We start from the raw sequence: 13410 nt of genomic DNA, 5'->3' as shown, positions 1-13410 counted from the left end.
TCCACTCGAGGCTCCACCTCTTTCCTCTTGTAGTTCCACCTCTCTCCTCCCGAGGCCCCGCCTCTCTCCTCTTGTTGCTCCGCCCTTGATCTCAGATCTTTGTACATTTTTGGATCCACAGGAGGTGAAATCGCTCCTGGAAGATGTAAGTGCTGAGAAAGAAGAAGCGAGCGCAGAGCTCAGGGAGAGGAGGGCGCAGCTGTCATCCCTGAGGCTGGAGGTGTGCAGGGCGGAGGCCCAGGTGCACCAGCAGAGAGCAGGTGAGACCTCCCCATACAAGGCATACCCCCCCCCCCCCCGGCCGTGTGACTGATGACATCATCTCCCCCCCCCCCGGCTGTGTGACTGATGATCATCTCCCCCCTGGCTGTGTGACTGATGATCATCTCCCCCCTGGCTGTGTGACTGATGATCATCTCCCCCCTGGCTGTGTGACTGATGACATCATCTCCCCCCCTGGCTGTGTGACTGATGACATCATCTCCTCCCTGGCTGTGTGACTGATGACATCATCTCCCCCCTGGCTGTGTGACTGATGACATCATCTCCTCCCTGGCTGTGTGACTGATGACATCATCTCCCCCCTGGCTGTGTGACTGATGACATCATCTCCCCCCTGGCTGTGTGACTGATGACATCATCTCCTCCCTGGCTGTGTGACTGATGACATCATCTCCCCCCTGGCTGTGTGACTGATGACATCATCTCCCCCCTGGCTGTGTGACTGATGACATCATCTCCCCCCTGGCTGTGTGACTGATGACATCATCTCCCCCCTGGCTGTGTGACTGATGACATCATCTCCCCCCTGGCTGTGTGACTGATGATCATCTCCCCCCTGGCTGTGTGACTGATGACATCATCTCCCCCCTGGCTGTGTGACTGATGACATCATCTCCCCCCTGGCTGTGTGACTGATGACATCATCTCCTCCCTGGCTGTGTGACTGATGACATCATCTCCCCCCTGGCTGTGTGACTGATGACATCATCTCCCCCCTGGCTGTGTGACTGATGATCATCTCCCCCCTGGCTGTGTGACTGATGACATCATCTCCCCCCTGGCTGTGTGACTGATGATCATCTCCCCCCTGGCTGTGTGACTGATGATCATCTCCTCCCTGGCTGTGTGACTGATGATCATCTCCCCCCTGGCTGTGTGACTGATGATCATCTCCCCCCTGGCTGTGTGACTGATGATCATCTCCCCCCTGGCTGTGTGACTGATGACATCATCTCCCCCCTGGCTGTGTGACTGATGACATCATCTCCCCCCCGGCTGTGTGACTGATGATCATCTCCCCCCCGGCTGTGTGACTGATGATCATCTCCCCCCTGGCTGTGTGACTGATGATCATCTCCCCCCTGGCTGTGTGACTGATGACATCATCTCCCCCCTGGCTGTGTGACTGATGATCATCTCCCCCCTGGCTGTGTGACTGATGATCATCTCCCCCCTGGCTGTGTGACTGATGACATCATCTCCCCCCTGGCTGTGTGACTGATGATCATCTCCCCCCTGGCTGTGTGACTGATGATCATCTCCCCCCTGGCTGTGTGACTGATGACATCATCTCCCCCCCGGCTGTGTGACTGATGACATCATCTCCCCCCTGGCTGTGTGACTGATGACATCATCTCCCCCCCGGCTGTGTGACTGATGATCATCTCCCCCCTGGCTGTGTGACTGATGATCATCTCCCCCCTGGCTGTGTGACTGATGACATCATCTCCCCCCCGGCTGTGTGACTGATGACATCATCTCCCCCCTGGCTGTGTGACTGATGACATCATCTCCCCCCTGGCTGTGTGACTGATGATCATCTCCCCCCTGGCTGTGTGACTGATGATCATCTCCCCCCTGGCTGTGTGACTGATGACATCATCTCCCCCCTGGCTGTGTGACTGATGATCATCTCCCCCCTGGCTGTGTGACTGATGATCATCTCCCCCCTGGCTGTGTGACTGATGATCATCTCCCCCCTGGCTGTGTGACTGATGACATCATCTCCCCCCTGGCTGTGTGACTGATGATCATCTCCCCCCTGGCTGTGTGACTGATGACATCATCTCCCCCCCGGCTGTGTGACTGATGATCATCTCCCCCCTGGCTGTGTGACTGATGACATCATCTCCCCCCCGGCTGTGTGACTGATGATCATCTCCCCCCTGGCTGTGTGACTGATGATCATCTCCCCCCTGGCTGTGTGACTGATGATCATCTCCCCCCTGGCTGTGTGACTGATGATCATCTCCCCCCTGGCTGTGTGACTGATGACATCATCTCCCCCCCTGGCTGTGTGACTGATGACATCATCTCCTCCCTGGCTGTGTGACTGATGACATCATCTCCCCCCTGGCTGTGTGACTGATGACATCATCTCCTCCCTGGCTGTGTGACTGATGACATCATCTCCCCCCTGGCTGTGTGACTGATGATCATCTCCCCCCTGGCTGTGTGACTGATGATCATCTCCCCCCTGGCTGTGTGACTGATGATCATCTCCCCCCCCGGCTGTGTGACTGATGATCATCTCCCCCCTGGCTGTGTGACTGATGACATCATCTCCCCCCTGGCTGTGTGACTGATGATCATCTCCCCCCTGGCTGTGTGACTGATGACATCATCTCCCCCCCGGCTGTGTGACTGATGATCATCTCCCCCCCGGCTGTGTGACTGATGACATCATCTCCCCCCTGGCTGTGTGACTGATGACATCATCTCCCCCCTGGCTGTGTGACTGATGACATCATCTCCTCCCTGGCTGTGTGACTGATGACATCATCTCCCCCCTGGCTGTGTGACTGATGATCATCTCCCCCCTGGCTGTGTGACTGATGATCATCTCCCCCCTGGCTGTGTGACTGATGATCATCTCCTCCCTGGCTGTGTGACTGATGATCATCTCCCCCCTGGCTGTGTGACTGATGACATCATCTCCCCCCTGGCTGTGTGACTGATGACATCATCTCCCCCCCGGCTGTGTGACTGATGATCATCTCCCCCCCGGCTGTGTGACTGATGATCATCTCCCCCCTGGCTGTGTGACTGATGACATCATCTCCCCCCTGGCTGTGTGACTGATGATCATCTCCCCCCTGGCTGTGTGACTGATGACATCATCTCCCCCCTGGCTGTGTGACTGATGATCATCTCCCCCCTGGCTGTGTGACTGATGACATCATCTCCCCCCCGGCTGTGTGACTGATGACATCATCTCCCCCCTGGCTGTGTGACTGATGATCATCTCCCCCCTGGCTGTGTGACTGATGATCATCTCCCCCCTGGCTGTGTGACTGATGACATCATCTCCCCCCTGGCTGTGTGACTGATGACATCATCTCCCCCCCGGCTGTGTGACTGATGATCATCTCCCCCCCGGCTGTGTGACTGATGATCATCTCCCCCCTGGCTGTGTGACTGATGATCATCTCCCCCCTGGCTGTGTGACTGATGACATCATCTCCCCCCTGGCTGTGTGACTGATGATCATCTCCCCCCTGGCTGTGTGACTGATGACATCATCTCCCCCCCGGCTGTGTGACTGATGATCATCTCCCCCCTGGCTGTGTGACTGATGACATCATCTCCCCCCCGGCTGTGTGACTGATGATCATCTCCCCCCTGGCTGTGTGACTGATGATCATCTCCCCCCTGGCTGTGTGACTGATGACATCATCTCCTCCCTGGCTGTGTGACTGATGATCATCTCCCCCCTGGCTGTGTGACTGATGATCATCTCCCCCCTGGCTGTGTGACTGATGATCATCTCCCCCCTGGCTGTGTGACTGATGACATCATCTCCCCCCCTGGCTGTGTGACTGATGACATCATCTCCTCCCTGGCTGTGTGACTGATGACATCATCTCCCCCCTGGCTGTGTGACTGATGACATCATCTCCTCCCTGGCTGTGTGACTGATGACATCATCTCCCCCCTGGCTGTGTGACTGATGATCATCTCCCCCCTGGCTGTGTGACTGATGACATCATCTCCTCCCTGGCTGTGTGACTGATGACATCATCTCCCCCCTGGCTGTGTGACTGATGATCATCTCCCCCCTGGCTGTGTGACTGATGACATCATCTCCCCCCTGGCTGTGTGACTGATGATCATCTCCCCCCTGGCTGTGTGACTGATGATCATCTCCCCCCTGGCTGTGTGACTGATGATCATCTCCTCCCTGGCTGTGTGACTGATGATCATCTCCCCCCTGGCTGTGTGACTGATGATCATCTCCCCCCCCGGCTGTGTGACTGATGATCATCTCCCCCCTGGCTGTGTGACTGATGATCATCTCCCCCCTGGCTGTGTGACTGATGATCATCTCCCCCCTGGCTGTGTGACTGATGATCATCTCCCCCCTGGCTGTGTGACTGATGATCATCTCCCCCCTGGCTGTGTGACTGATGATCATCTCCCCCCTGGCTGTGTGACTGATGACATCATCTCCCCCCTGGCTGTGTGACTGATGACATCATCTCCCCCCTGGCTGTGTGACTGATGACATCATCTCCTCCCCCCCGGCTGTGTGACTGATGATCATCTCCCCCCCTGGCTGTGTGACTGATGATCATCTCCCCCCTGGCTGTGTGACTGATGACATCATCTCCCCCCTGGCTGTGTGACTGATGATCATCTCCCCCCTGGCTGTGTGACTGATGACATCATCTCCCCCCTGGCTGTGTGACTGATGATCATCTCCCCCCTGGCTGTGTGACTGATGATCATCTCCCCCCCGGCTGTGTGACTGATGACATCATCTCCCCCCTGGCTGTGTGACTGATGATCATCTCCCCCCTGGCTGTGTGACTGATGACATCATCTCCTCCCTGGCTGTGTGACTGATGACATCATCTCCCCCCTGGCTGTGTGACTGATGACATCATCTCCCCCCCGGCTGTGTGACTGATGATCATCTCCCCCCCCCGGCTGTGTGACTGATGATCATCTCCCCCCTGGCTGTGTGACTGATGATCATCTCCCCCCTGGCTGTGTGACTGATGACATCATCTCCCCCCTGGCTGTGTGACTGATGATCATCTCCTCCCTGGCTGTGTGACTGATGATCATCTCCCCCCCTGGCTGTGTGACTGATGATCATCTCCCCCCTGGCTGTGTGACTGATGATCATCTCCCCCCTGGCTGTGTGACTGATGACATCATCTCCCCCCTGGCTGTGTGACTGATGATCATCTCCCCCCCCGGCTGTGTGACTGATGATCATCTCCCCCCTGGCTGTGTGACTGATGACATCATCTCCCCCCTGGCTGTGTGACTGATGATCATCTCCCCCCTGGCTGTGTGACTGATGATCATCTCCCCCCTGGCTGTGTGACTGATGACATCATCTCCCCCCTGGCTGTGTGACTGATGACATCATCTACCCCCTGGCTGTGTGACTGATGATCATCTCCCCCCTGGCTGTGTGACTGATGATCATCTCCCCCCCTGGCTGTGTGACTGATGATCATCTCCCCCCTGGCTGTGTGACTGATGATCATCTCCCCCCTGGCTGTGTGACTGATGATCATCTCCTCCCTGGCTGTGTGACTGATGATCATCTCCCCCCTGGCTGTGTGACTGATGATCATCTCCTCCCTGGCTGTGTGACTGATGACATCATCTCCCCCCCTGGCTGTGTGACTGATGATCATCTCCCCCCTGGCTGTGTGACTGATGACATCATCTCCCCCCTGGCTGTGTGACTGATGATCATCTCCCCCCTGGCTGTGTGACTGATGACATCATCTCCCCCCCGGCTGTGTGACTGATGACATCATCTCCCCCCTGGCTGTGTGACTGATGACATCATCTCCCCCCCGGCTGTGTGACTGATGATCATCTCCCCCCCGGCTGTGTGACTGATGATCATCTCCCCCCTGGCTGTGTGACTGATGACATCATCTCCCCCCCGGCTGTGTGACTGATGATCATCTCCCCCCCCCGGCTGTGTGACTGATGATCATCTCCCCCCCGGCTGTGTGACTGATGATCATCTCCCCCCTGGCTGTGTGACTGATGACATCATCTCCCCCCTGGCTGTGTGACTGATGACATCATCTCCCCCCCGGCTGTGTGACTGATGATCATCTCCCCCCCGGCTGTGTGACTGATGATCATCTCCCCCCTGGCTGTGTGACTGATGATCATCTCCCCCCTGGCTGTGTGACTGATGACATCATCTCCCCCCTGGCTGTGTGACTGATGATCATCTCCCCCCTGGCTGTGTGACTGATGACATCATCTCCTCCCCCCCGGCTGTGTGACTGATGATCATCTCCCCCCCGGCTGTGTGACTGATGATCATCTCCCCCCTGGCTGTGTGACTGATGATCATCTCCCCCCTGGCTGTGTGACTGATGACATCATCTCCCCCCTGGCTGTGTGACTGATGATCATCTCCCCCCTGGCTGTGTGACTGATGATATCATCTCCCCCCCGGCTGTGTGACTGATGATCATCTCCCCCCCGGCTGTGTGACTGATGATCATCTCCCCCCCTGGCTGTGTGACTGATGACATCATCTCCTCCCTGGCTGTGTGACTGATGACATCATCTCCTCCCTGGCTGTGTGACTGATGACATCATCTCCCCCCCGGCTGTGTGACTGATGATCATCTCCCCCCTGGCTGTGTGACTGATGATCATCTCCCCCCTGGCTGTGTGACTGATGATCATCTCCCCCCTGGCTGTGTGACTGATGATCATCTCCCCCCTGGCTGTGTGACTGATGATCATCTCCCCCCTGGCTGTGTGACTGATGACATCATCTCCCCCCCGGCTGTGTGACTGATGATCATCTCCCCCCCTGGCTGTGTGACTGATGATCATCTCCTCCCTGGCTGTGTGACTGATGACATCATCTCCTCCCTGGCTGTGTGACTGATGACATCATCTCCCCCCCGGCTGTGTGACTGATGATCATCTCCCCCCTGGCTGTGTGACTGATGATCATCTCCCCCCTGGCTGTGTGACTGATGATCATCTCCCCCCTGGCTGTGTGACTGATGATCATCTCCCCCCCCGGCTGTGTGACTGATGATCATCTCCCCCCTGGCTGTGTGACTGATGATCATCTCCCCCCTGGCTGTGTGACTGATGATCATCTCCCCCCTGGCTGTGTGACTGATGACATCATCTCCCCCCTGGCTGTGTGACTGATGATCATCTCCTCCCCTGGCTGTGTGACTGATGACATCATCTCCCCCCTGGCTGTGTGACTGATGACATCATCTCCCCCCTGGCTGTGTGACTGATGACATCATCTCCCCCCTGGCTGTGTGACTGATGATCATCTCCCCCCTGGCTGTGTGACTGATGACATCATCTCCCCCCTGGCTGTGTGACTGATGATCATCTCCCCCCTGGCTGTGTGACTGATGATCATCTCCCCCCTGGCTGTGTGACTGATGACATCATCTCCCCCCTGGCTGTGTGACTGATGACATCATCTCCCCCCTGGCTGTGTGACTGATGACATCATCTCCTCCCCCCTGGCTGTGTGACTGATGATCATCTCCCCCCCTGGCTGTGTGACTGATGATCATCTCCCCCCTGGCTGTGTGACTGATGACATCATCTCCCCCCTGGCTGTGTGACTGATGATCATCTCCCCCCTGGCTGTGTGACTGATGACATCATCTCCCCCCTGGCTGTGTGACTGATGATCATCTCCCCCCTGGCTGTGTGACTGATGATCATCTCCCCCCCGGCTGTGTGACTGATGACATCATCTCCCCCCTGGCTGTGTGACTGATGATCATCTCCCCCCTGGCTGTGTGACTGATGACATCATCTCCTCCCTGGCTGTGTGACTGATGACATCATCTCCCCCCTGGCTGTGTGACTGATGACATCATCTCCCCCCTGGCTGTGTGACTGATGATCATCTCCCCCCCCCGGCTGTGTGACTGATGATCATCTCCCCCCTGGCTGTGTGACTGATGATCATCTCCCCCCTGGCTGTGTGACTGATGACATCATCTCCCCCCTGGCTGTGTGACTGATGATCATCTCCTCCCCTGGCTGTGTGACTGATGATCATCTCCCCCCTGGCTGTGTGACTGATGATCATCTCCCCCCTGGCTGTGTGACTGATGATCATCTCCCCCCTGGCTGTGTGACTGATGACATCATCTCCCCCCTGGCTGTGTGACTGATGATCATCTCCCCCCCGGCTGTGTGACTGATGATCATCTCCCCCCTGGCTGTGTGACTGATGACATCATCTCCCCCCTGGCTGTGTGACTGATGATCATCTCCCCCCTGGCTGTGTGACTGATGATCATCTCCCCCCTGGCTGTGTGACTGATGACATCATCTCCCCCCTGGCTGTGTGACTGATGACATCATCTACCCCCTGGCTGTGTGACTGATGATCATCTCCCCCCTGGCTGTGTGACTGATGATCATCTCCCCCCCTGGCTGTGTGACTGATGATCATCTCCCCCCCTGGCTGTGTGACTGATGATCATCTCCCCCCTGGCTGTGTGACTGATGACATCATCTCCCCCCCGGCTGTGTGACTGATGATCATCTCCCCCCCCGGCTGTGTGACTGATGATCATCTCCCCCCCGGCTGTGTGACTGATGATCATCTCCCCCCTGGCTGTGTGACTGATGACATCATCTCCCCCCTGGCTGTGTGACTGATGACATCATCTCCCCCCTGGCTGTGTGACTGATGATCATCTCCCCCCTGGCTGTGTGACTGATGACATCATCTCCCCCCCGGCTGTGTGACTGATGACATCATCTCCCCCCTGGCTGTGTGACTGATGACATCATCTCCCCCCCGGCTGTGTGACTGATGATCATCTCCCCCCCGGCTGTGTGACTGATGATCATCTCCCCCCTGGCTGTGTGACTGATGACATCATCTCCCCCCCGGCTGTGTGACTGATGATCATCTCCCCCCCCCGGCTGTGTGACTGATGATCATCTCCCCCCCGGCTGTGTGACTGATGATCATCTCCCCCCTGGCTGTGTGACTGATGACATCATCTCCCCCCTGGCTGTGTGACTGATGACATCATCTCCCCCCCGGCTGTGTGACTGATGATCATCTCCCCCCCGGCTGTGTGACTGATGATCATCTCCCCCCTGGCTGTGTGACTGATGATCATCTCCCCCCTGGCTGTGTGACTGATGACATCATCTCCCCCCTGGCTGTGTGACTGATGATCATCTCCCCCCTGGCTGTGTGACTGATGACATCATCTCCTCCCCCCCGGCTGTGTGACTGATGATCATCTCCCCCCCGGCTGTGTGACTGATGATCATCTCCCCCCTGGCTGTGTGACTGATGATCATCTCCCCCCTGGCTGTGTGACTGATGACATCATCTCCCCCCCTGGCTGTGTGACTGATGATCATCTCCCCCCTGGCTGTGTGACTGATGATATCATCTCCCCCCCGGCTGTGTGACTGATGATCATCTCCCCCCCGGCTGTGTGACTGATGATCATCTCCCCCCCTGGCTGTGTGACTGATGACATCATCTCCTCCCTGGCTGTGTGACTGATGACATCATCTCCTCCCTGGCTGTGTGACTGATGACATCATCTCCCCCCCGGCTGTGTGACTGATGATCATCTCCCCCCTGGCTGTGTGACTGATGATCATCTCCCCCCTGGCTGTGTGACTGATGATCATCTCCCCCCTGGCTGTGTGACTGATGATCATCTCCCCCCTGGCTGTGTGACTGATGATCATCTCCCCCCTGGCTGTGTGACTGATGACATCATCTCCCCCCCGGCTGTGTGACTGATGATCATCTCCCCCCCTGGCTGTGTGACTGATGATCATCTCCTCCCTGGCTGTGTGACTGATGACATCATCTCCTCCCTGGCTGTGTGACTGATGACATCATCTCCCCCCCGGCTGTGTGACTGATGATCATCTCCCCCCTGGCTGTGTGACTGATGATCATCTCCCCCCTGGCTGTGTGACTGATGATCATCTCCCCCCTGGCTGTGTGACTGATGATCATCTCCCCCCTGGCTGTGTGACTGATGACATCATCTCCCCCCTGGCTGTGTGACTGATGATCATCTCCTCCCTGGCTGTGTGACTGATGACATCATCTCCCCCCGGCTGTGTGACTGATGACATCATCTCCCCCCTGGCTGTGTGACTGATGATCATCTCCCCCCTGGCTGTGTGACTGATGATCATCTCCCCCCTGGCTGTGTGACTGATGATCATCTCCCCCCTGGCTGTGTGACTGATGATCATCTCCCCCCTGGCTGTGTGACTGATGACATCATCTCCCCCCTGGCTGTGTGACTGATGATCATCTCCCCCCTGGCTGTGTGACTGATGATCATCTCCCCCCTGGCTGTGTGACTGATGACATCATCTCCCCCCTGGCTGTGTGACTGATGATCATCTCCCCCCTGGCTGTGTGACTGATGATCATCTCCCCCCTGGCTGTGTGACTGATGATCATCTCCCCCCTGGCTGTGTGACTGATGACATCATCTCCCCCCTGGCTGTGTGACTGATGACATCATCTCCCCCCTGGCTGTGTGACTGATGACATCATCTCCCCCCTGGCTGTGTGACTGATGATCATCTCCCCCCTGGCTGTGTGACTGATGACATCATCTCCCCCCTGGCTGTGTGACTGATGATCATCTCCCCCCTGGCTGTGTGACTGATGACATCATCTCCCCCCTGGCTGTGTGACTGATGATCATCTCCCCCCTGGCTGTGTGACTGATGACATCATCTCCCCCCGGCTGTGTGACTGATGATCATCTCCCCCCTGGCTGTGTGACTGATGATCATCTCCCCCCTGGCTGTGTGACTGATGATCATCTCCCCCCCGGCTGTGTGACTGATGATCATCTCCCCCCTGGCTGTGTGACTGATGATCATCTCCCCCCCTGGCTGTGTGACTGATGATCATCTCCCCCCTGGCTGTGTGACTGATGATCATCTCCCCCCTGGCTGTGTGACTGATGACATCATCTCCCCCCTGGCTGTGTGACTGATGACATCATCTCCCCCCTGGCTGTGTGACTGATGATCATCATCTCCCCCCTGGCTGTGTGACTGATGATCATCTCCCCCCCCCGGCTGTGTGACTGATGACATCATCTCCCCCCTGGCTGTGTGACTGATGATCATCTCCCCCCCCGGCTGTGTGACTGATGATCATCTCCCCCCCGGCTGTGTGACTGATGATCATCTCCCCCCTGGCTGTGTGACTGATGATCATCTCCCCCCTGGCTGTGTGACTGATGATCATCTCCCCCCTGGCTGTGTGACTGATGATCATCTCCCCCCTGGCTGTGTGACTGATGACATCATCTCCCCCCTGGCTGTGTGACTGATGATCATCTCCCCCCTGGCTGTGTGACTGATGACATCATCTCCCCCCCTGGCTGTGTGACTGATGATCATCTCCCCCCCGGCTGTGTGACTGATGATCATCTCCCCCCTGGCTGTGTGACTGATGATCATCTCCCCCCTGGCTGTGTGACTGATGACATCATCTCCCCCCTGGCTGTGTGACTGATGATCATCTCCCCCCTGGCTGTGTGACTGATGATCATCTCCCCCTGGCTGTGTGACTGATGATCATCTCCCCCCTGGCTGTGTGACTGATGATCATCTCCCCCCCCGGCTGTGTGACTGATGATCATCTCCCCCCTGGCTGTGTGACTGATGATCATCTCCCCCCCCGGCTGTGTGACTGATGATCATCTCCCCCCTGGCTGTGTGACTGATGACATCATCTCCCCCCTGGCTGTGTGACTGATGACATCATCTCCCCCCCGGCTGTGTGACTGATGATCATCTCCCCCCCTGGCTGTGTGACTGATGATCATCTCCCCCCCCGGCTGTGTGACTGATGATCATCTCCCCCCCGGCTGTGTGACTGATGACATCATCTCCCCCCTGGCTGTGTGACTGATGATCATCTCCCCCCTGGCTGTGTGACTGATGACATCATCTCCCCCCTGGCTGTGTGACTGATGACATCATCTCCCCCCCCGGCTGTGTGACTGATGATCATCTCCCTGGCTGTGTGACTGATGATCATCTCCCCCCTGGCTGTGTGACTGATGACATCATCTCCCCCCCTGGCTGTGTGACTGATGACATCATCTCCCCCCCTGGCTGTGTGACTGATGATCATCTCCCCCCCCGGCTGTGTGACTGATGATCATCTCCCCCCCCCCGGCTGTGTGACTGATGACATCATCTCCCCCCTGGCTGTGTGACTGATGATCATCTCCCCCCTGGCTGTGTGACTGATGATCATCTCCCCCCTGGCTGTGTGACTGATGACATCATCTCCCCCCTGGCTGTGTGACTGATGATCATCTCCTCCCTGGCTGTGTGACTGATGACATCATCTCCCCCCTGGCTGTGTGACTGATGACATCATCTCCCCCCTGGCTGTGTGACTGATGACATCATCTCCCCCCTGGCTGTGTGACTGATGATCATCTCCCCCCTGGCTGTGTGACTGATGACATCATCTCCCCCCTGGCTGTGTGACTGATGATCATCTCCTCCCTTGGCTGTGTGACTGATGATCATCTCCCCCCCGGCTGTGTGACTGATGATCATCTCCTCCCTGGCTGTGTGACTGATGATCATCTCCCCCCTGGCTGTGTGACTGATGACATCATCTCCCCCCCCGGCTGTGTGACTGATGATCATCTCCTCCCTGGCTGTGTGACTGATGATCATCTCCCCCCCGGCTGTGTGACTGATGATCATCTCCCCCCCCCGGCTGTGTGACTGATGATCATCTCCTCCCTGGCTGTGTGACTGATGACATCATCTCCCCCCTGGCTGTGTGACTGATGATCATCTCCCCCCTGGCTGTGTGACTGATGATCATCTCCCCCCCCCGGCTGTGTGACTGATGATCATCTCCCCCCTGGCTGTGTGACTGATGATCATCTCCTCCCTGGCTGTGTGACTGATGACATCATCTCCCCCCTGGCTGTGTGACTGATGATCATCTCCCCCTGGCTGTGTGACTGATGATCATCTCCCCCCTGGCTGTGTGACTGATGATCATCTCCCCCCTGGCTGTGTGACTGATGACATCATCTCCCCCCTGGCTGTGTGACTGATGATCATCTCCCCCCTGGCTGTGTGACTGATGATCATCTCCCCCCCTGGCTGTGTGACTGATGATCATCTCCCCCCCGGCTGTGTGACTGATGATCATCTCCCCCCCTGGCTGTGTGACTGATGACATCATCTCCCCCCCGGCTGTGTGACTGATGATCATCTCCCCCCCGGCTGTGTGACTGATGATCATCTCCCCCCTGGCTGTGTGACTGATGACATCATCTCCCCCCTGGCTGTGTGACTGATGATCATCTCCCCCCTGGCTGTGTGACTGATGACATCATCTCCCCCCTGGCTGTGTGACTG

At 57.1% G+C, this 13410-nt stretch overlaps 1 protein-coding gene across 7 annotated transcripts in view; it reads left to right on the top strand.

The window, feature by feature from the left end:
- The window catches only part of LOC140110320 (centriolin-like), a 137613-nt gene that overhangs the window by 90881 nt on the left and 33322 nt on the right, over positions 1-13410 (top strand). For all 7 annotated transcript variants that reach the window (XR_011851419.1, XR_011851420.1, XM_072132163.1 and 4 more), the window contains one exon: positions 122-260. Coding sequence is in view for 5 of the 7 variants with exons in the window: in XM_072132163.1 (XP_071988264.1) it covers positions 122-260 (139 nt within the window). In the remaining 2 variants the exon portion in view is untranslated. The remainder of the gene's footprint in view (positions 1-121; positions 261-13410) is intronic.

Source organism: Engystomops pustulosus, unplaced genomic scaffold (assembly GCF_040894005.1).
Source record: "Engystomops pustulosus unplaced genomic scaffold, aEngPut4.maternal MAT_SCAFFOLD_247, whole genome shotgun sequence".
NCBI classification, from domain to species: domain Eukaryota; kingdom Metazoa; phylum Chordata; class Amphibia; order Anura; family Leptodactylidae; genus Engystomops; species Engystomops pustulosus.
The sequence above is the reverse complement of the archived record's forward strand: the minus strand, read 5'-3'. Positions and strand labels throughout refer to the sequence as shown.